Source organism: Oncorhynchus kisutch, linkage group LG9, assembly GCF_002021735.2.
Source record: "Oncorhynchus kisutch isolate 150728-3 linkage group LG9, Okis_V2, whole genome shotgun sequence".
NCBI lineage: Eukaryota > Metazoa > Chordata > Actinopteri > Salmoniformes > Salmonidae > Oncorhynchus > Oncorhynchus kisutch.
In genome coordinates, this window is record NC_034182.2 from 32025005 (window position 1) to 32047282 (window position 22278).

The 22278-nt window shown below is 46.7% G+C and overlaps 1 protein-coding gene across 5 annotated transcripts in view; it reads right to left on the reverse strand.

Moving 5' to 3' along the window:
- Window positions 1–6346: 6346 nt before the first annotated feature.
- The window catches only part of LOC109880994 (protein AF-9), a 72603-nt gene continuing 56671 nt past the window's right edge, over window positions 6347–22278 (reverse strand). For all 5 annotated transcript variants that reach the window (XM_031832430.1, XM_031832428.1, XM_031832425.1 and 2 more), the window contains exons 8-14: window positions 11159–11231; window positions 10962–11015; window positions 10661–10793; window positions 10297–10396; window positions 9665–9721; window positions 9293–9364; window positions 6347–7696 (exon numbers count right to left, since the gene is read on the reverse strand). In XM_031832430.1, coding sequence (XP_031688290.1) covers window positions 7565–7696; window positions 9293–9364; window positions 9665–9721; window positions 10297–10396; window positions 10661–10793; window positions 10962–11015; window positions 11159–11231 — 621 coding nt within the window. In that variant the 3' untranslated portion in view covers window positions 6347–7564. The remainder of the gene's footprint in view (window positions 7697–9292; window positions 9365–9664; window positions 9722–10296; window positions 10397–10660; window positions 10794–10961; window positions 11016–11158; window positions 11232–22278) is intronic.

The following is a 22278-nucleotide window of genomic DNA, read 5'->3' on the forward strand; positions in this document are numbered from 1 at the left end:
TTCAATTACATTGCAGGAAATAAGCAGTGCACACCTTGAGGCTGTACAGTTGTGGTGCATCCCAAATGGCACTCTATTCCCTACATAGTGCACTACTTTTGACCAGGGCCCATAGGGCTGTTAAAAAAAAAATAGTGCACTATATAGGGAATAGGGTGCCATTTGGAAGCATTCATGGAGTTTCCCTACATCCTGCTGGAAGCTATCCTCCACATCTGGGGCCTTCAGAGAGAGGCACAGGGAGTATTTAAGCTTTATGAAGTTTTAATGGAACGTGCATATCAGCGTGTCATCACGAGATTATGGGAATTTACTACTGTCACTGGATGAAAACGCTGCCGTGCAAGACAGGGATTTCCTTTTGACTATTATTATGAACCTTGGAATCCAGTGTTACAGAACTGAGATCATTACTAACAGGAGTAGGCCTAACTATATATTTAGATAGATAAATATTTAAATATACAGTATATTACTATATGTAGTAACTGAATAGGTTAACTTCTTTATGCTATTACAGTTGTTACTACTCATCCTGGTGTTAAAGCTCATTGTTAATTTTATTATTGTATGTTATTACTCCCCACAAAACATTTTTGTCTTCACATGATAGTAATGCAATATTATAAAATGGGTGGTAAGAGCCCTGAATACTGATTGGCTGAAGCCATGGTGTATCAGACCGTATACGACGGGTATGACAAAACATTTATTTTTACTGCTCTAATTACGTTGGTAACCAGTTTATAATAGCAATAAGGCCCAAGGGGGTTTGTGGTGTATGGCCAATATACCACGGCTAAGAGCTGTATCCAGGCACTCCACGTTGCGTCGTGCCTAAGAACAGTCCTTAGCTGTGATATATTGGCCATATACCACACCTCCTCGTGCCTTATTGCTAAAGTATAATATCTTCCCAGCACAATATATCTTGAAGGAGGATATGCTTACTGATTAGTAAAAAGAAACGTGTGGTTTGACAAGACAGTAGGGAAGAGAAAGATGGTCAACAAGCATAGTGACTGAATTCGAGATGTTTTCTCTTCCTCTTTCAAGTTCAACACTTTGGTCAGTTTGGTGGCAGGTGGCTGGCTGGTCGCATTTGAATGCTGAGCAGGTCAGGCTAGGTGCTGCTGGTTTCAGCTTTCCTAATATCATCAGCACACGACGCATGGCCAAGTCACCAGAATAGACAGACAGCAGTATGAGAGAACAGGTCTGGAATCTGTCTTCAGTGGATGAGATTCCATTGAAAGTTGGGGTTCCAACAGATTTGTCTACTTTTCTCCCTTGTGTTCCCCCTCTCTCCCTTTCTGTGGGTTTTGTGGCGGGCATTGTGTGTGTGTGCGCGTTTGTGAGGGAGTGTCTGCGGGCTCACACAGACTGGGGTGGGGTGGGGGGGGGGAGCCCACTGCCACTGAAATCAAAAACCAGATCTAGGAGTAACTCATTCCAAAAAAGCTGGTCTCATTTGAAGGGATGGCACAAGGTTTGGGGGTGGAAAGAGGAGGGTGTGGGCAGGGGGGCTGGATAAATAATCAAATCCAGGGCGTCTGGGGACCCGGCCGTTTGGGAACCTTTTATGCAGCCCTCGTCTGGTTCCCCTGTCTGTATGGAGAGCTAGGGGGATCCCCCCCACCCCCTGCAGCGCTCCCCTCCCCACCCCCTGCAGCGCTCCCCTCCCCACCCCCTGCAGCGCTCCCCTCCCCCTGCAGCGCTCCCCACCCCCTGCAGCGCTCCCCACCCCCTGCAGCCCTCGTCTGGTCCCCCTGTCTGTATGGAGAGCTAGGGGGATCCCCCCCACCCCCTGCAGCGCTCCCCTCCCCACCCCCTGCAGCCCTCGTCTGGTCCCCCTGTCTGTATGGAGAGCTAGGGGGATCCCCCCCACCCCCTGCAGCGCTCCCCTCCCCACCCCCTGCAGCCCTCGTCTGGTCCCCCTGTCTGTATGGAGAGCTAGGGGGATCCCCCTCACCCCCTGCAGCGCTCCCCTCCCCATCCTCTTTGATGTCTGCTTGCTTTTGTTCTTTACATAACTCGATCTGATTTTTAAAAAGCTAATTTGTATGCCGCTTTCAGGGCAACAGAGCTGCCACCCATAATTCTACAGGAGAGCTGACAGCAAGGTCAACGCGATTGGCCACACAGAAAAAAGAGCCGGGACACAACTAAGCTAAAGCATATGATAAATGCCTTTGAATTATTGTCACTGGGGGCAAATTTAATGACAATGGCAGATTAGTCTGGGAGGATGAGATCTCTTGGCAAATGGGAGGCGGGGATGCTTCGGTGGTCGCCATTCACCATCAATTTCCTCCCTGAAAATAGATGGTACACTGGAATTACATTTGACATGGCTTATTCACACATTAGGTTCAGTTTAGGTGAACAGTAGGCCTATTGCAACTTGAATATTGGGTCGATTTTAGCAGATGTTAATTCATTTGTCTACAGATGATGTCCAACTGTTAAATGTATAATGCAATCGATAAAATGGATTTCATGCCCAAAGCACACAATGCATAATTCAGATAACCTATTCTAAGTCACTTTGTCAAACTGAAAACACAAATTAGCCTTCTCATTGGACACCTACAGGTGGTCATCCTAAAAACAGTCAGTCATTTTTCTTGCCTGCTGAACAACACTGGAGCCAGTGTAAACCTGTGGATGCAAAGGAACACTTTTCTTTGTGATGTCAGCATTTAGGGGGCCTTTGTCGCAAACAGTCTGAAGCATGCCTTTAGGGAGGGAAGGGGGGGGGGTTTAGAGGGGAGGGGAGACTTTTCAACAACCTTCAGCTTTAATTACTTCCTTTAGGTGCTTTTTGACTGCCTTCCAGAGGGGTGGCGGAAGGGAGGGAGAGATATCTCTCCATGTCTCTTCTGTGGGAGCTTATTTCAGAGGTCTCTCCCCATCCTGCTCTCTTTGTTGTTGTTGAGGAAATTGTATTTGGTAGCCCAAACAGGATGTCCCGCTGCTGGCCATGACTGTGAACTGCTTCCACTGACCCTGCTCTGTGGCTGGACACGGTGCAATGGCTTAAAGTCATCCAGGATCCCCAAGGCAGACACTAATGGAAAACACATCTCTTCATCCTCCTCCTCCTCCTCCTCCTCCTCCTCTCGTCCCCACCGTCTCTCTCAGGATTATGATCTCGTCGTCGGATGGTGTCGTTTCTGCGGATGACGCGGGAGTGTGTCTGCTGCAGCGAATCCCAATGAGTGTAGAGTTGAGAAGAACCATGGCTGGGAAAAAACAAACTTGTGGACAATATAAACACACTGTCATGAAGAAAGGAGGGGGAAAACGATTGAAGGATCCAGCCATGTCAAATCCATAATTATCAAGTGACAAAAAGCAGCTGGTTAAGCTCTGAAGCTCTGCCATTGAAAATAAGCTTACGTGAATATCTTTGAAGTGATGCAATTGCCAGCACTCAGCATTGCTCAGACAGACCACAATCAAACAAGATCCTCTTCTTAAATGGTGTGACAGAGTATAATGCTCTCAGATATTACTGAAACAGTTGTCAGCAAAACAAGTGAAGTGTAAGCAAGCCCCTTCTTTCCAGTTCCACACAGAGTGAGAGACACAAAATTGCTTGTGTGAAATTGTCTTAAAAAAATGTGACAAAAGGAAATACATAGTCAGTAGATGTTCTGGTTATTTAAACCTTCTCAGTCTCATTCTTGGCATTAAGTAACTTCCCAAAGGCAAAAAAAACAGCAACAATAGTGATATTAGTAAATTATTTCTATAACGAGTAGTCTTTAAGATTCCTGCTGGGAATGACTTTTTTCCGCTCCTGCAAATAGTGTGATAATTGAATGGCCAATTGGGAATAGCCTCGGGCTCTTAACACAAATCAGAATTGCGGCGTATGATGTAGCCGTGTTAACTCGATTAGAAGTGTATCACATTCTCAAAATACCTTGGCACCACCATCATTCCCACTGTCCAGCTGCTACAAATGTTGTGTTAAATTGGCTGGCTTAGCACATCCGTTCGTGGCCATGACGTAACACGTCCGTTAGCGGCCATGGCGTAACACGTCCGTTAGCGGCCATGGCGTAACACGTCCGTTAGCGGCCATGGCGTAACACGCCCGTTATCGGCCATGGCGTAACACGTCCGTTAGCGGCCATGGCTTAACACGTCCGTTAGCGTCCATGGCTTAACACGTCCGTTAGCGTCCATGGCGTAAACACGTCCGTTAGCGGCCATGGCGTAACACGTCCGTTAGCGGCCATGGCGTAACACGTCCGTTAGCGGCCATGGCTTAACACGTCCGTTAGCGGCCATGGCTTAACACGTCCGTTAGCGTCCATGGCTTAACACGTCCGTTAGCGGCCATGGCGTAACACGTCCGTTAGCGGCCATGGTTTAACACGTCCGTTAGTGGCCATGGCGTAACATGTCCGTTAGTGGCCATGGCTTAACACGTCCGTTAGCGGCCATGACGTAACACGTCCGTTAGTGGCCATGGCGTAACACGTCAGCACCCCTTACTACCATTATAGTGCAGGGCTCTGGTCAAAAGCAGTGCACTACACAAGGAATAGGGCGTCCTTTTGGACGAAACCCTGATTCCAGAGAGAACAGGAAGGAAGGTTGTTAGGGGGTGCATCTCAATAGTCTAAAGTGGTATCCCCTTTCACTTCTTTTCCTCTCATCCACATCGATTGAAATCAACATGTTTATATTGTGTGTTGCAGATAGAAATATAGGCTAATGAATAGAGCTGATGTGATTCCATATTCTACATGTCAGAATAATGTCTGAAACAATACATTTCTATCTTAACGTTCTGTGACGTTACATACTCCTGGACAGGGCCCAGTACAACGAATCTTGGCAGAGAGACCTGGAAGGCTTTCGATTTGGCGAGCAACCAGTTTGATCCATGTTTGATGGACACAAATGCCATCCTCCTTCATGAAAGGCCTGAGCATGATACTTCCTTCACCTTCCCATCACCAAAAATGGGGAGTTTGGATGCCTTCCAAACGTTTAGGTCCGTCCAACCACCACATTAACAACCCCCCCCCCCCCCCAAAAAAGCTACACAATTCCTGTCATCTTCTGGAAGAAGGGATTGACATTCTGACCCGAGACCTGTTATCATTAAACTGTGTTTGTGAACTTTTCCCCTTATACAATTACTCTTATGTCTCAGTGATAGACTAGCATCCGGTCAAGGGGGTGTACTTGTAGACTACAGAAACAGGAGATGGAGTCCTGCAATAACGGGCCATTCTGGCTCAGACAAGGCTACCTATCTACTTTAGGTCTCCAAGAATCTAAATATAATGAATCACTGGGAATCAACACCCACTCAGAATTCATCTACACTTGGTTTAAAAGAATAGTGACATTTATATTCAGTGGCTAGTTGAAGAAAACTGGGGTTGTCATCAAATTACCAAGTTGTCCTTGGAATTCAGTGACTAGAAGGAAACATCACAAATGCAAAACCTTGGATCACACAAAACCAGTGTCCTCACAAAGAAATTACAACTGTGCATTTGGAATTGCAACTCTGCAAGGTGTATGAGAAACCACACAGTAAATGGGTCTGATCAGGTAGAACTGACAGAGATTGAGGAAAATAATGTCCACATTCAACCCAACAAGACTGCAAATTGCTCTAATAACCTCACCATGTTCATCTTAATAGGTAAGAGATAGGAGACTGATGGAGATGACTGCTAGATGCAGAGGGTAACTGGGGTGTATTTAGTAGAGCAAAACATTATGAATGTTGCCGATAGGAATGCAATGTATATGGAGCTGAACTGACTCCCTATACTTGAGGACCGATATCTGTTTTGCACAATATATTTACATCTTAATGTTCTGTAACATTTTACCCTCCTGAACAGACCCAGGCATTAAATAGCCCTTTGAAAAGGTTGGTGTTTATGTCCATTCCTAACACCCCCTTCTCACCAAATGGAGGTATTTTACAGGATATTCCTTAAGTAGTCTTGTTTCTCTCCCAAATAAAGCAACAACAAAAATGTAATTAGCTGCATGATGTGGATGCACGAGAAGGCAGTTTGACTAAAGCACACATTTGTTGGGATTTTAAAACGATGGTATACTTTCAAACCTTCCAAAAAATGAAGGATGACATTGTTATCACATATACAGTTTATATGCAAATAAAGACTACATCATGACATCCCAACCAAAACAAACATCTTTGGGCTTAGAAATTAAACTGGAGAAATTAGGGACAAAAATGCAAGTTAATCAACAGGACATTGCAACAACATACAAAAAGACAAATTTAAAAATCACACCGTGCCAATAACTGCTTTCACCACAGGTTGCACATGTCCTCATCTGTACAAAATACACATTTTATTGTATGTCCTAAGAATACACAAGAACTTAAGGCAGACATGGGTCAAGCAAAACACAACATACTGCCTTTGTGTGGCCCAGTGAGTAGCTACGACCACTGTTATTCCCATTGTGGCGTCGCTCGGCAGACTAAACCAAATCAACATTAATTCCTCAGATTAGCTAAAAGGAAAATGTCCTCCAGAACAACGTGAACAAAAACATGTTTTCTCAGTTCTATTTTTTCTCAATTCTAATGCACAACTTTGATTTGGCAACCAAGGACCCCGTGAAATAAATAAGATTCAATGTCTTTGAGTACATTTCTTCCATCAAAATTCCAGGATTCAAAATGGTTCATTTTTAGCACAGGCCTGCTGACAATAGATTGGTCAATCAAACACACACACACACACACTTGGTTTCAACTTGTGGACAGCAAGAGCTGCGGAATACAAGCGAGAGCTTGTAAAAACGACATGCAGCACACTTCTGAAATTTGCCTAGATGGAATATAAATTGATGCAATTAATACAATTGTGAGTCCACGATTGGTCTCAGCTTGTACAATTGGGCACTGATAACATATCGTTTGAGAAGGCAGAATTCCTCATAGAGAGAGGGACGATTGACTGATCCGTCACATGAGATAATTGAAATCTCAACGTTGCTCCACCATCCTTCCAGAGCCAGAGAGATGCATATTGTGAAGTGCTTGCACAAGACTAATTCTGTTTTGCTACTATTAACACGCACACCTGAAACTCAAACTCAATAAATAAAGACTGACAAATGTGGTAAGGCAGTGTTGAACATGCATCATTCATCACAAAGAACAAAAGATTCTACACACATACATGATAATAATATGCACATTCCTTTTAAGAGCAAGGTCTCCGTTTCTTTCCTCCGGTTTGTTTTGTTAACTGTGGAATTCTTTCAAGGCTTTCTGGGTGATATTCCTGGTCGACAGGACTCATCTCAAGGGTGATGCGACACGCCGTTCAGGTCTGTGTCGCTCGCGGGCTACCCTGGTCATGTGGAGAGCCAGGTTCCAACGAGTAGAGTGGCGCGACCATAACCGCCAGGCACAAAGACCCAGGGCAGGGGCCGGCCGGTAGTCTTTTTTGCAACGCAGAGAAAGTTCAAGTAATAAAAAACAAATAAGAGGAAGAATCCAAAGTTCTTCCTCCTGGCAGCTTGCTGCTTCCAGACCTCATGACGTCCCAGACGTTTCCAGGTAACTCTGGAGCTTCCGTACCGTGATTTTGTCCAGGGAACAGAGGTCAAAGTCAAAAGTTGTGTTTGTGATGTGGAAGTGTCCAGTCTCCTCGATGAGGTTCACAATCTGGGAGGCAAGAGAAGGCACAACAAGAAAAGCTGTCAGTTAACACTCAGACTACAGTATGTAAACCCAAATCCCAGCAAGAATGGAGAAAGTTTACACATTTATTTTCTTTTTTCTTTGAATCTTCCACATTCAACATAAACAGACCAATTATATTCCATGCATGTCCTCCTCTTCCTAAAACAAAAGAGGAATGTTGCTTGGATAATACAGTATGTCTAAGCAGCTGATATTAAACTATATTGACCAGCAGCTGAGTTAGTTTGTATGTGCACTACTGTCTTAGAGAGCAGCCTAGTCATAATGTTGGACCTCACACAATACTTATTAAAAACACATTTGTGGGTAATGTCATCGAGCGGTTGGTGGGCTAGTGTCGGTTGAACTTGGAATGGGGACCCCCCTAATTCACTCCATCCCATCCCTCACATGCAGAACCCTGTATTAGAGAGGGAGAAACCCAAATAGGAATTATACTTTTTCCTTGGCTGGTGTCTTATTGGTTCTAGTTCTCCTCCGATAGGCGTGTGTGTGTGTGTGTGCGCATGCGCATCTTCCTCGTGGTAATTACAGGCACTCGTGTGTATTTGTTGATGAAGCAACAGCAGTGTTGTAACGTAATGGGGACCCAAACCTGATCCGTTTCACACTATCGGATGGAACACATTTCTCCTTCTCCCTCGGAGCGCAGACCGGATTCAGGAGTGCAGGGAGACTCCACCCATTGTAATGACACAGCAGATAGATGCTTGCAAGTCAAGTCGCAACAACCCCCTCCCCCCGCTTGTATCCGCAGAGATGGAACCACACCAAGATTGTCAGACCTGGTTTTGGTCATGTAGGACAGCATTTTGGCTGATACTTCCATTTTCCATTTGCCATGACAGATTAATTTCTATTGGATATAAACACAGTCCCCATTTTTGGTTTTCATCACAATGACAACAACAAAAAAATCTCCCATGGGCAGACAGACAATCTACTTTAAAAAGACTCCACAATGACATAAGCCCATTTTTACATGTGTGGTTTTCCTAAACAGAGAGACTGGGGAGGAAAAATAGTGTTGGGAGGTTGGAAAGTTAATCATTCCCATGTCTCGTTTTCTGAGGACGTGGAACGCCCCCCCTGAACTCTAAACGCTCAGAGGATTAGTTTGATTACGCCACGAGTCAGCGCGCCACTTGCTAATTTTGTTTGGGGATGAGTTTTTCCACCGATGCTCGGAGCCAAACTTTTCTTTAGGAGAAAGAGGAAGAGCGAGACCGCTCCTTGGCAACTGCGGCTGGGAATCGCCATTAATGCGGTCATATGATAGGCCTTGTGAACATAAACAAGAGGACATTTGCTCTTAGGCGGAGTGGAAAAAAGGTTAACCAAATAATCTATCGTTTCCAGACACACATAGATGAAGTCCTCGACTATAATGTGGCGAGTAACATACAGTATGAAGTTGTTGGACATACAAGCCCAAACAAAACCACCCTAGCAAGTAACATCTATGCAAACATGAACTGCAAACAGGTTGTTTTCTGAAAACACATGTACTACACACACACACACACACACACACACACACACAGTATTAAACCTCACCTGTTGTAGTATGTGCCTCTCTCTCAGTGTCATCAGTCGTCTGTGTAGCTCCACCAGCTCATCCAGGTAAGCCTGAGTGAGTGAGATACCAATTGAATAGTTCCAAAAGTGCAAACTCAAGCTAAATCAAGCAAACCTTCAAGTTCAAGTTCAAATACCTTCAAGTATTTGACCCAGGCCTGTTAAGTCACACCATCTGGGACTATGACAAAGAGAGTAAAGGTTGGATGGCCAAGGAAGAGTGTCTGTCTCCTGTCCATTTACATGAGCCTTGGTGAACATGAAGACTTCTTCAGTGTAAGATTACACCCAATGTAACTCCACTGGTATGACCTAATCTACGTAAGACCCAACTGCAAGGAAGCTACTCACCTTGTCACAGTCAATGTTTTTATTCTTATCCTGCTTCGTTTGCTTCACCTCCAGTATCTGCGAGACATCAGGGTTGTATTCATTAATACACAACGTAGCAAAACATTTCGCAATGCCAAATAAGTGTTTATTTTGGACTAGTCCAAGAAGGACCATTCCAGTTTCAACCGGTTTGCTTCCGTTTTGTTCATAAGGAATACAACCCAGATAAGGAATTACCATACGTGCCCGCTGGAAAACCGCTGATTTGTTCACACAACAGTCATTATTTACATAACAGTGTGGTTGGCGTATGAGGGAAATGAATCGTGGGAATTACGGGATGTTAATACGACAGATGTTTCCCTACGAGCAGCATTGGATAACAATAACATCCGTGTTCACTTTCATAATGAGGAGCAAAATGGCAAACTACACATTAGAAGGTTTCCTCCCAGCAGTGTGTATGCTAATACAGTATTTACATAAACATATTTACATAAAAAGGGGGGGGGGGGGACGTATTCGGTCAATTTCGTTGGACTAATTGTGGTTGGGAACTATTGTTTGGCTACTCTAGGATGTGAAACTATTCAACATCAGGGATACCAGTTGATTTTCTGACAACTGCTTATCATTTCCCCTGGTCTTACCTGGTTATTACTGGTCTTCAGTAAAGGAGGGGGCTCGTGTCGAGAGTGGGGAGAGGGGGCTGAGCTGTTCTCGCTCTCACTGCCGTCACTCAAGCTGACCCTGCAGACAAAGAGGATGACAAGAATTAGAATACAAAATAGAAATTAGTCTGAGGTTGTTTTTCATCCAATCGTACAACCACACACACCTAGGAGCAGCACAAGGTCAGAGCAGTGTCCCTGAAACTATATTTTAGATAAAGAGCCTTGCTCCAAGGGCACAACGATAGCAGGTGGTACCCGAGTTGCCAGTTCATTACAGCCCTATTGAACACGACAACGGGAGGGGCCAGAAGGGCCATGACAATGGCCAGGCGCTAACTACCGGCGATGGCGGTGTGTCATGTGCGTGTGCACCGGTCGCTCCAGGTCAGAGTCCATGTCGTCATCGTCCTCCGAGTCATCCTCATTGTCTTCCGACTGCAGGTCATGGATTATCGAACAAAGGGGACCTAACACTGTGTGTGTGTGAGAGAGAGAGAGAGAGAGAGAGAGAGAGAGAGAGAGAGAGAGAGAGAGAGAGTCAGTGAAGAGGAGCTCACAACTTTATATACACATTTCACTGTCAACTCATCATGCTTAGTCTTTTGATTCCATCCAAGGACTGTAGTTAAGTGAGAGTATACCTGTGTGGGCTGTGCCAGGGACGGCCCCTACCTTCCTGCGGACGAACTCGGCCACTGTGTCCATGGAACAAAAACACATGCATGGAAGTGATTCAAAATGTAATACCCCCTTTTTGTCATGACCAATCCCCCCAAAAATGTATAGTTATTTCTGGGTGATCTGTGGAAAAGTGTGTATGCATAGGTTCTGGTGTTACCTTGCCGTTTGTGGCTGGCTGCAAAGCCTGAGCTGGAGCTGGAACTGGAGCTGGCCGGACTGGGCTGCTCCGACTGGGAAAAGGAGAGAGGGATAAGAGACCCATAAACTATTAGAGATATACTACATGGTAACACCAGCGATCGCAGAGTGAACAAAGCCTATTGCGTAGGGTGCAAACACAGTGTGCACAAAACACTAAGAGAGGACAGTGATGCCATCAGCAGCCAATGAGTCCAGTTAGGGGAGCATACAATTACCACAAAGGTGTAGAGGGAGAGAATCTGAAGTCAAATGTCTACTGTCTACTGATGGCATAGCTTCTATGCCATCAAAAGGAACATAAAATTCAACATACCAATTAGGATCTGGCAAAAAATACCCTTTATGGTTGTGAGGCCTGGGGTCCGCTTACCAACCAAGAATTCACCAAATGGGACTCTGCATGCAGAATTCTGCAAAAAATATCCTCTGTGTACAGCGTAAAACATCAGATAATCCATGCAGAGCAGAATTAGGCCGATACCCGCTAATTATCAAAATCCAGAAAACCTTCCATAACAAAGCCATCACCTACAGAGAGATGAACCTGGAGAAGAGCCCCCTAAGCAAGCTGGTCCTGGGGCTCGGTTCACAAACAGACCCCACAGAGCCCCAGGACAGCAACACAATTAAACCCAACCAAATCAAGAGAGAACTCAAATAATTACTTAAACATTGTAAAGAATTAACAAAAAAACAGAGCAAACTAGAATGCTATTTGGCCCTAAACAGAGAGTACACAGTGGCAGAATACCTGACCACTGTGACTGACCCAAAATTAAGGAAAGCTTTGACTATGTACAGACTCAGTGAGCATAGCCTTGCTATTGAGAAAGGCCACCAAAGGCAGACCTGGCTCTCAAGAGAAGACAGGCTATGTGCACACTGCCCACAAAATGAGGTGGAAACTGAGCTGCACTTCCTAACCTCCTGCCAAATGTATGACCATAGAGATAGATATTTCCCTTAGATTACACAGATCCACAAAGAACTAGAAAACAAATCCAATTTTGATAAACTCCCATATCTACTGGGTGAAATACCAGTGTGCCATAACAGCAGCAAGATTTGTGACCTGTTGCCACAAGAAAAGGGCAACCAGTGAATACCAAACACCATTGTAAATACAACCTATTTTTATGTTGATTGTTTTCCCTTTTGTACTTTTAAATATTTGTACATCATTACAACACTGTATATAGACAATGACATTTGACATGTCTTTATTCTTTAAGTGTAATGTTTACTGTAAATGTTTTGTTTATTTCACTTGCTTTGGCAATGTAAACATTTTTCCCAGGCCAATAAAGCCCTTCAAATTGAATTGAAATTGAATTGACTGAGTAAGTGTCACTTCACACCGTGAGGCGATTTGAGATAATAAAGTTAGTCCCTGATGGGCTTAACAGTCTTTCCCCCCCGTAAATCTGGGCTTGTCACACACACACACACACACACACACACACACACAACCATAATGACGATAGATTTACAATGCTTTCGGCTGAGAACAATATTCACACCTCACAAACACAGTTGGGCAGGAAGGCAGCCAACAACAGGTAAACTGTGCAGCAGGCTCACAATAAAAAGGGGATTCTGTTCCATTCCCACATGCAAAGGCAATACGTTTCTGGGGCCAGACAAGTACACAGTCTAAACAAATCCCAATGGAGATGCCGCAGACAGACACATTACGTTAATCAACAACTCAAGTTTTCTGTGTGGAGTCAGACCATCGTCCATCAGATTAAATGTCATCAAATTGGTTTAATACAAACCAATTCAAATATATTGATCGCTGGTCTCCACTGGGAAAGATGACTTTTGATCCCACGCCCCACAGCTTGAGAACCTCTGCTACAGTTGAAGTTGGAAATTAACATACACTTAGGTTGGAATCATTAAAACTCATTTTTCAACCACTCCACATATTTCTTGTTAACAAACTATAGTTTTGGAAAGTCGGTTAGGACGTCTACTTTGTGCATGAGACAAGTAATTTTTCCAACAATTGTTTACAGATTATGTAATTTACTGTATCACAATTCCAGTGGGTCAGAAGTTTAAATACACTAAGTTGACTGTGCCTTTAAACAGCTTGGAAAATTCCAGAAAATGTCGTCATGGCTTTAGAAGCTTCCGATAGGCTAATTGACATCATTTGAGTCAATTTGTGTTGACATCATGGGGAAATCAAAAGAAATCAGCCAAGACCTCAGAAAAACAATTGTAGACCTCAAGTCTGGTTCATCCTTGGGAGAAATTTCCAAACGCCTGAAGGTACCACGTTCATCTGTACAAACAATAGTACGCAAGTATAAACACCATGGGACTACCGCTCAAGAAGGAGACGCGTTCTGTCTTCTAGAGATGAAGAACAACAGCAAAGGACATTGTGAAGATGCTGGAGGAAACCGATACAAAAGTATCTATATCCACAGTAAACAAGTCCTATATCGACATAACCTGAAAGGCCGCTCAGCAAGGAAGAAGCCACCGCTCCAAAACCGCCATAAAAAAGCCAGACTACGGTTAGCAAATGCAAATGGGGACAAAGATCATACTTTTTGGAGAAATATTCTCTGGTCTGATGAAACAAAAATAGAACTGTTTGGCCATAATGACCATTGTTGTGTTTGGAGGAAAAAGGGGGAGGCTTGCAAGCTGTAGAACACCATCCCGAAGGGAAATTATGTGGATATATTGAAGCAACATCTCAAGACATCAGTCAGGAAGTTAAAGCTTGGTCGCAAATGAGTCTTCCAAATGGACAATGACCCCAAGCATACTTCCAAAGTTGTGGCAAAATGGCTTAAGGACAACAAACAAAAAGTCAAGGTATTGGAGTGGCCATCACAAAGCCCTGACCTCAATCCTATAGAAATTTTTTGGCAGAACTGAAAAAGTGTGTGCGAGCAAGGAGGCCTACAAACCGGATTCAGTTACACCAGCTCTATCAGGAGGAATGGGTCAAAATTCACCCAGCTTATTGTGGGAAGCTTGTGGAAGGCTACCCCAAACGTTTGACCCGAGTTAAACAATTTAAAGGCAATGCTACCAAATACTAATTGAGTGTATGTAAACTTATGACCCACTGGGAATGTGATGAAAGAAATAAACGCTGAAAAAAAAAACTGGGAATTTTTACTAGGATTAAATGTCAGGAATTGTGAAAAAAAATCTGTTTAAATGTATTTGGCTAAGGTGTATGTAAACATCCGACTTCAACTATATATAGATCATCATGAGAGCACACCTTGTCATATCCTGACTGACACTCATTTTAGTTTGAGTTTATTTTTATTTTTACAGGGACAGTGCACATGAATCAACATTTCAGTAAAGGTTTTAGCCAACCGGCTAATTTTCAACCGCAGTCCCTGGGCAGGTTATTAAAAACAATTACAATATAGACCATAGCAACATAGGACAAGCAAGACATAGCATACAGACAGAGCAGCATAAAACAAAAAGCAGCAAGACAAAATTCATAAAAGCAACAAAGTGTTTCCACACCTCACAAGCTACAGACAACAGACAACATGGAGAGTGGCAACACACAGCTAGGGACCATGTTCACAAATCTGATTGACCTTTAGCCATGTCTTCAAGCATTTTGTGAAAGTGTGATATGTGGTGCAGTTGTGTGTGTCTGATGGCAGTGTATTCCAGACATGGGAAGCTCTCACAGAGAATGCAGATTTACTAAAGGTGCTTTTCCTTAGGGGAACTATACAGTCACCTCTCATGGCAGACCTTGTGGATCTGCTGCCATATGTCTGGGTTTTCTGTTTAACAAAAATATTGAGTGGAGGGGGAGCCAGGCCATTGAGGATCTTGAATACAAGACATGCGTGTATTGCACAAGATTTTCCCAACTCAAGAGCTCATGCTTTCTAAGGATGTGACAATGATGATGGCTATTGGGCTTCCTATCAAGCACTTTGAGAGCCTGTTTGTAGACAGACTGAATAGGTTTTAATGCTGTACAGCAAGCTTGGGCCCAACTAGTCAAGCAGTATGTTAAGTGGGGGAGTATCATAGATTTGAAGTACAGTTTTACTACCTCTGTAGTCAAACAATTTCGTATAAATCGGAAATTAGCTAGGTTGAATTTGGTTATTTGAATTACCTTTTTCACATGCTTTTTAAAAGAGAGGTTGGAATCAAGTATGATGCCAAGGTACTTAAAATCGGATACCACCTGGAGCTTCTCCCCTGACACATAGACATCTGGCTCAGTAGCATCTGTTGCCCTCTTTGTGAAGAACATGCAAACAGTTTTTTTCACATTGAGATGCAAAGTCACTGAGCCACTTTGTAACCTGGACCATTACAGTAGTGAGTTCTTGTGCAGCTTGTTGTTTGCTCTTTGCATGCACATATATCACTGTATCATCTGCATACATTTGAACTTCAGACCCAGTACAGACAGAAGGCAGATCATTAATGTACAGGCTGAACAGGAGGGGCCCCAGTATTGACCCTTGGGGCACGCCCACATCATAGCTACGAGTGGGCGACAGCTCATTGCTCACTCTGACACACTGAGTTCTGCCTTCAAGGTATGATTTCATCCATCTCAAGGCATCAGGGGAAAAGTTGAACTTGGACAATTTTGTGATGAGAATCTCATGGTTAACAGTATCAAAAGCCTTCCTTAGGTCCAGAAACACAGCCAACAGCACCCCCTTTGTCCATCTTGGACTTCACATTTTCCAGAAGAAAGCAGTTGGCCGTTTCTGTGGAGTGTTTCGCTCTGAAGCCAAACTGCATGGAGTGTAATGTGAAGGGGCTGTTGTTGAGGTGGGCAATCAGTTGTTCTGCTACACACTTTTCAACAACCTTTGACACCACAGGTAATATACTAATGGGCCTGTAGTTACTCACGTTAGCGGGGTCGCCTGATTTAAAGATGGCCGTTATTATGGCCGACTTCCATACCCTTGGAAACACAACGAGACCAATAGATGTGTTGGTGACCTTAGTAATGGGGCCAATGAGTGACTCTTTGTAGTTTTTAAGAAAGGTAGAGTCCATCCCAAACACATATTTGGCTTTAGAGTTCTTTAGTGAGCTAATCACCTTGTTCACCTCTGACTCAGAAACCTCCCTTAGGTTGAGTGTCATTCACTAGCACTGAGCCCAAGAAACAAGTGGAGGGGTTCTGTGTCAGTACCCTGACAGAGTCAATAAAGTAGGAATTGAAGGCTATTGCTATTTCGACTGCATCCTGTGTTAGATTGTTATTCACCATGATTTCTAGTCTTTTTGCAGTGTTACTATGGTCTTTCCCTGTTAACTTTTTTAGATTCTCCCATATCAATTTAGAATTTCCCTTTGCTTCACCAATTATGTTAATAAAAAAGTTTGCCTTGGCCTGTCTGATTTCTTTCATCACCTTATTTCTCAACATGGTAAACCTACGTCTGTCATGCTCTAATTTAGATTTTAGGGCTCGTTCTTTCATCAATTTCCAGATTTCTCCATTTAGCCAAGGAAGAGTGCTCTTTTGGCCAGGTTTGGATTGATTTTCTTTAGGAAGCCATTTATTGTAGTCTGGATTGTGGATAGAAAAACCTGACTATCAGCTTCCACGTCTGTATAGGACAAGAGATCATTCCAGTTTATTCCCTTTATTGCTTTTTCAAAATTATTTTATTCACTCTTAGGTATTCTGAGTTGATCTGGCTTTCTAACAGTAGAGAGGTTAAACCTGCTCTTAGACAGCTTTCTGGCTATAAGTGTCAGATTATGATCAGACAGCCCAGTAACCATATTGAATGATTTAGTCACTCTCTCTGGTTTATTACTGAACACCAAATCAATCTGTGTTTTAGAGCAACAAGTCACCCTGGTTGGCCCTTTAACTAGCTGTGTAAGGTCAAAGGTATTAGTGATCCGTTTGAGGGTTTTCCTACAACACTTGTCTTCATAATTAATGTTAAAATCTCCCATTAAGATGACCTCTTTCCCAAAATCACATTCCCTAAGCATGGTATTAAACTGATCAAAAAACACACTTTTGGTGGAAGGTGGCCTATACATTCCAATGAGGGTAAAAGACATTTGGGGAGACAGTGTAACGTTCAGGCCGATACATTCTAGTTCATTATCACATGACCACTCAATTTGTTTACATCGGATATGTTCTTTAATGTAAATCATCACACCCCCTCCTCTTCCCTCAATCCTGTCTCTCCTGAAAACATTGTAGCCAGGCACAACCAAAGCAGCACATGGAGAGTGTTTATGGAGCCATGTCTCTGAGAGGCAGAGAAAGTCAAGGTTGGAGTCTGTGAGTAGATGTTGAATTTGATCACTTTTTGGAATGACACTACGAATGTTCAAGTGCCCCCCTAGTAGTCCCTTGGGCTTAGCTCGTGGGTCCCAGATGACTCGAGAGTGATTGACACATTGAAAAAAGTAAAATGTTCTGTGTTTTCTGACGGCTGGGTTTAGGCCGTTTTGTTTCGTTTTGATTAGGGGCAGTTCGGTAGCGCAATTAACAATCCCTCCCGCCTGCACTGGATGCGGGGAACTAATTAAAATAGCTTGCGTACCAGAAGCAGAGTCAGGGATCGCATATAGCGACTCTGGTATGTTTGAAGAGTCAAAATCTATCCTGGAACCGGGTGAGTCGAGAGAAACCATAGGACCATAGCACTCACCCACCTCCACAGCGGCGACGACCAGTGGACGAGGCCATCCACCGCTCTCCACTCCGGTGCGTATCACTGGCTCGGTGATATTGGGCCCAGTACAGGGAGGTACATGTGTGCATAGAATACTGCACTCCAAATGTCACCAGAAGTTCACTGAATACACCAACTTCTATATCCAAGTCGCTCTACAACAAATAGTTGTACATTTCGCCAGCTATTTTAAGTCAGCGCAAAAGGGGCTAAAGCTGATGGTTCCTTTCAGGAGAAAGGGAAAATAATTAACCATTAAGTTAATCCTCTTTGGAGGGTGGCCTAAAAGGACATTTGAAGGAGCCATTAAAGTTAATCTGAATGAATTTGTTTACATTCCACTCAGATGACCCCTTGGAAAAACCAAGCCAAGGCAGCACAAAGCAGTGATTTACAGCCAGGACATGGCTAGTGCAAAATGTTTTCAGCTGATAAGGGCTTGATAGGGCCGTCTCTCACACACACACACACACCAGCTGAAACAAAGAAATTGTGGATTTAGAGCCTGAATGGAGAGGAAAAACTATTTTCCAGAGGTCACAAATGGAAGTAATTAATTTGATTGGACATTTTCCAGGTGTTGATCACTGCATGACTTCCGTTTCCTGTCTGGCTTGTGAGGTGTGCAGCAAGGCATCTCCATTCCAATTGTGGAAGTGTCAACAAATGTCCATTACCACACACACACTCTACACCCCCCCCCACCCGAAGTTGCCAAGTGTCAGGCTGGCAAGTGGGGTGCACTAAAACCGAGCCCCCTGTGTGGTCCTGGGGAGTCATGCGAGAATCTTTGATTCTCTCCCTCCCTCCCTCTGGAGCGTTTACAGCCTGTTTGTCTGTCTGGGTGTCTCATCGACATCAAATGCATGGTCAGAGGCCTCTGTTGTAAATCAAGAGGCTTTTCTCTCTGCCTGTCGTTGTCCGGCAAAAAAGTAGACACTTGTAAAAAGAGGAGAGCGACAGAGCCCAAGAGAGAGTAGAGCCCAAGTGAGAGAGAGAGGAGAGCCCAAGAGAGAGAGAGGAGAGTCCAAGAGAGAGAGAGAGCGAGCGAGAGAGAGGAATAGGGCGAGTGAGCCGGGAGAGCGTGAGGGAGGAGAGTGCGCGAGCGAGAGAGGAGAGCGCGAGCGAGAGTGGAGAGCGAGCGAGGAGAGCGAGAACGCGAGAGAGCGGAGAGCGTGCGAGAGAGGAGAGCGCACGAGAGAGGAGAGCGAGCGAGAGAGGAGAGCGAGGAGAGCGAGCGAGCAAGCGAGGAGAGCGAGCGAGCAAGCGAGGAGAGCGAGCGAGCAAGCGAGGAGAGCGAGCGAGAGGAGCGCGAGCGAGCGAGAGAGGAGAGCAAGGAGCGAGAGAGAGGAGAGGAGAGGAGAGCAAGGAGCGAGAGAGAGGAAAGGAGAGGAGAGCAAGGAGCGAGAGAGAGGAGAGAGAAGAGCGCTCGAGAGAGAAGAGCGCTCGAGAGAGAGAAGAGCGCTCGAGAGAGAGAAGAGCGCTCGAGAGAGAGAAGAGCGCTCGAGAGAGAGAAGAGCGCTCGAGAGAGAAGAGCGCTCGAGAGAGAAGAGCGCTCGAGAGAGAAGAGCGCTCGAGAGAGAAGAGCGCTCGAGAGAGAAGAGCGCTCGAGAGAGAGAGAGAAGAGTGGCGGTAAATCTCACCGCCACTCTGCTTTAGGGGCTTTTGTCTTACCTTGCTCAAAGCCACCAAAGCAGCCCTCTAGAAGAACAATTAACATGACTTTAGTATTAGGTTGCTCCAATCAATCTATCCACGCTTCTCTTTCAGAGGGTCCCAAAGTGCGAGACAGGCACAAGATGAACGTCGCTGGACTTAGCCAAAACGTCTGTTAATTTGCTCTCGATTCAGCAGGAGGTTGAGCAAACAAGTTAGTTTCCCTGTGAATTAAGGTTCTGTGAGCTCTCAGTTGGTCGCGTAGTAGGTCAATTTAACACAAACTACATTTAACTCTCAGACATATAGCACTCCAAAAACACAAAACCAGCCACAAACTACTACTGTTTCTCTGAGAAAGGATCAGGACAGCATGGAAGGTGACATGCACACAGCCTACACATTTCATATAGATGAGGGACCGGCTTGTTTACTGTTGCGCAAAATTAGGCAAACGCTAACAAACAGACACATCCATGATGCGAGAGAGCGAGCGCGGCGCGAGCGAGAGAGAGAAAGCGAGCGCGGCGCCAGCGAGAGAGAGCAAGAAAGCGAGCGCGGGGCCAGCGAGAGAGAGCAAGAAAGCGAGCGCGGCGCCAGCGAGAGAGAGAGAGAGAAAGCGAGCGCGGCGCCAGCGTGAGCGAGAAAGCGAGCGCGGGGCCAGCGAGAGCGAGAAAGCGAGCGCGGGGCCAGCGAGAGCGAGAAAGCGAGCGCAGGGCAAGCGAGAGGGAGAAAGCGAGCGCGGGGCCAGCGAGAGCGCGAGCGCGGCGCCAGCGAGAGAGAGAGAAAGCGAGCCCGGCGCCAGCGAGAAAGCGAGCGCGGCGCCAGCGAGAGAGCGAGAAAGCGAGCCCGGCGCCAGCGAGAAAGCGAGCGCGGCGCCAGCGAGAAAGCGAGCGCGGCGCCAGCGAGAGAGCGAGCGCGGCGCCAGCGAGAGAGCGCGAAAGCGAGCGCGGCGCCAGCGAGAGAGCGAGCGCGGCGCCAGCGAGAGAGCGAGCGCGGCGCCAGTGAGAGAGAGAGCGAGCGCGGCGCCAGCAAGAGAGAGAGCGAGCGCGGCGCCAGCGAGAGAGCGAGCGAGCGCGGCGCCAGCGAGAAAGCGAGCGAGCGCGGCGCCAGCGAGAAAGCGAGCGAGCGCGGCGCCAGCGAGAGAGCGAGAAAGCGAGCGCGGCGCCAGCGAGAGAGCGAGAAAGCGAGCGTGGCATTAGCGAGAGAGCGAAAGCGAGCGTGGCATTAGCGAGAGAGCGAAAGCGAGCTCGGGGCCAGCGAGAGAGAGAAAGCGAGCGTGGCGCCAGCGAGAGAGAGAGAGAGAACGCGAGCGCGGCGCCAGCGAGAGAGAGAAAGCGAGCGCGGCGCCAGCGAGAGAGAGAAAGCGAGCGCGGGGCCAGCGAGAGGGCGCGGCGCTAGCGAAAGAGCGCGGCGCCAGCGAGAGAGAGAAAGCGAGCGCGGGGCCAGCGAGAGCGAGAAAGCGAGCGCAGGGCAAGCGAGAGGGAGAAAGCGAGCGCGGGGCCAGCGAGAGCGAGAAAGCGAGCGCGGGGCCAGCGAGAGAGGTGCCAGCGAGAGAGAGAAAGCGAGCGCGGCGCCAGCGAGAGAGAGAAAGCGAGTGCGGGGCCAGCGAGAGGGCGCGGCGCTAGCGAAAGAGCGCGGCGCCAGCGAGAGAGAGAGCGCGGCGCCAGCGAGAGAGAGAGAGCGCGGCGCCAGCGAGAGAGAGAGCGCGGCGCCAGCGAGAGCGCGGCGCCAGCGAGAGAGAGAGCGCGGCGCCAGCGAGAGAGAGCGCGGCGCCAGCGAGAGAGAGCGCGGCGCCAGCGAGAGAGAGCGCGGCGCCAGCGAGAGAGAGAGCACGGCGCCAGCGAGAGAAAGAACGCGAGCGAGCGCGGACCCAGCGAGAGAGAAAACGCGAGCGAGCGCGGCACCAGCGAGAGAGAGAAAGCGAGCGCCGTCCCAGCTAGAGAGAGAAAGCGAGCGCGGCGCCAGCGAGAGAGAAAGCGAGCGCAGCACCAGCGAGAGAGAGAAAGTGAGAGAAAGCGAGCGCGGCGCCAGCGAGAGAGAGAAAGTGAGAGAAAGCGAGCGCGGCGCCAGCGAGAGAAAGTGAGAGAAAGCGAGCACAGCGCCAGCAAGAGAGAGAAAGTGAGAGAAAGCGAGCGCGGCGCCAGCGAGAGAGAGCGAGCGCGGCGCCAGCGAGAGAGCGAGAGTGCAGCCAGCGAGAGAGAGAACGCGAGCGAGCGCGGCGAGAGAGAGAAAGAACGCGAGCGAGCGCGGCGAGAGAGAGAAAGTGAGAGAAAGCGAGCGCGGCGCCAGCGAGAGAAAGTGAGAGAAAGCGAGCGCGGCGCCAGCAAGAGAGAGAAAGTGAGAGAAAGCGAGCGCGGCGCCAGCAAGAGAGAGAAAGTGAGAGAAAGCGAGCACGGCGCCAGCAAGAGAGAGAAAGTGAGAGAAAGCGAGCGCGGCGCCAGCGAGAGAGAGAACCGGAGAGAGAAAGAACGCGAGCGAGCGCGGCGAGAGAGAGAAAGCGAACGCGGCGCCAGCGAGAGAGAACGAGAGAGAGAACGAGAGAGAGAACGAGAGAGAGAACGAGAGAGAACGAGAGAGAACGAGAGAGAACGAGAGAGAACGAGAGAGAACGAGAGAGAACACGAGAGAACGAGAGAGAGAACGAGAGAGAGAACGAGAGAGAGAACGAGAGAGAGAACGAGAGAGAGAACGAGAGAGAGAACGAGAGAGAGAACGGGAGAGA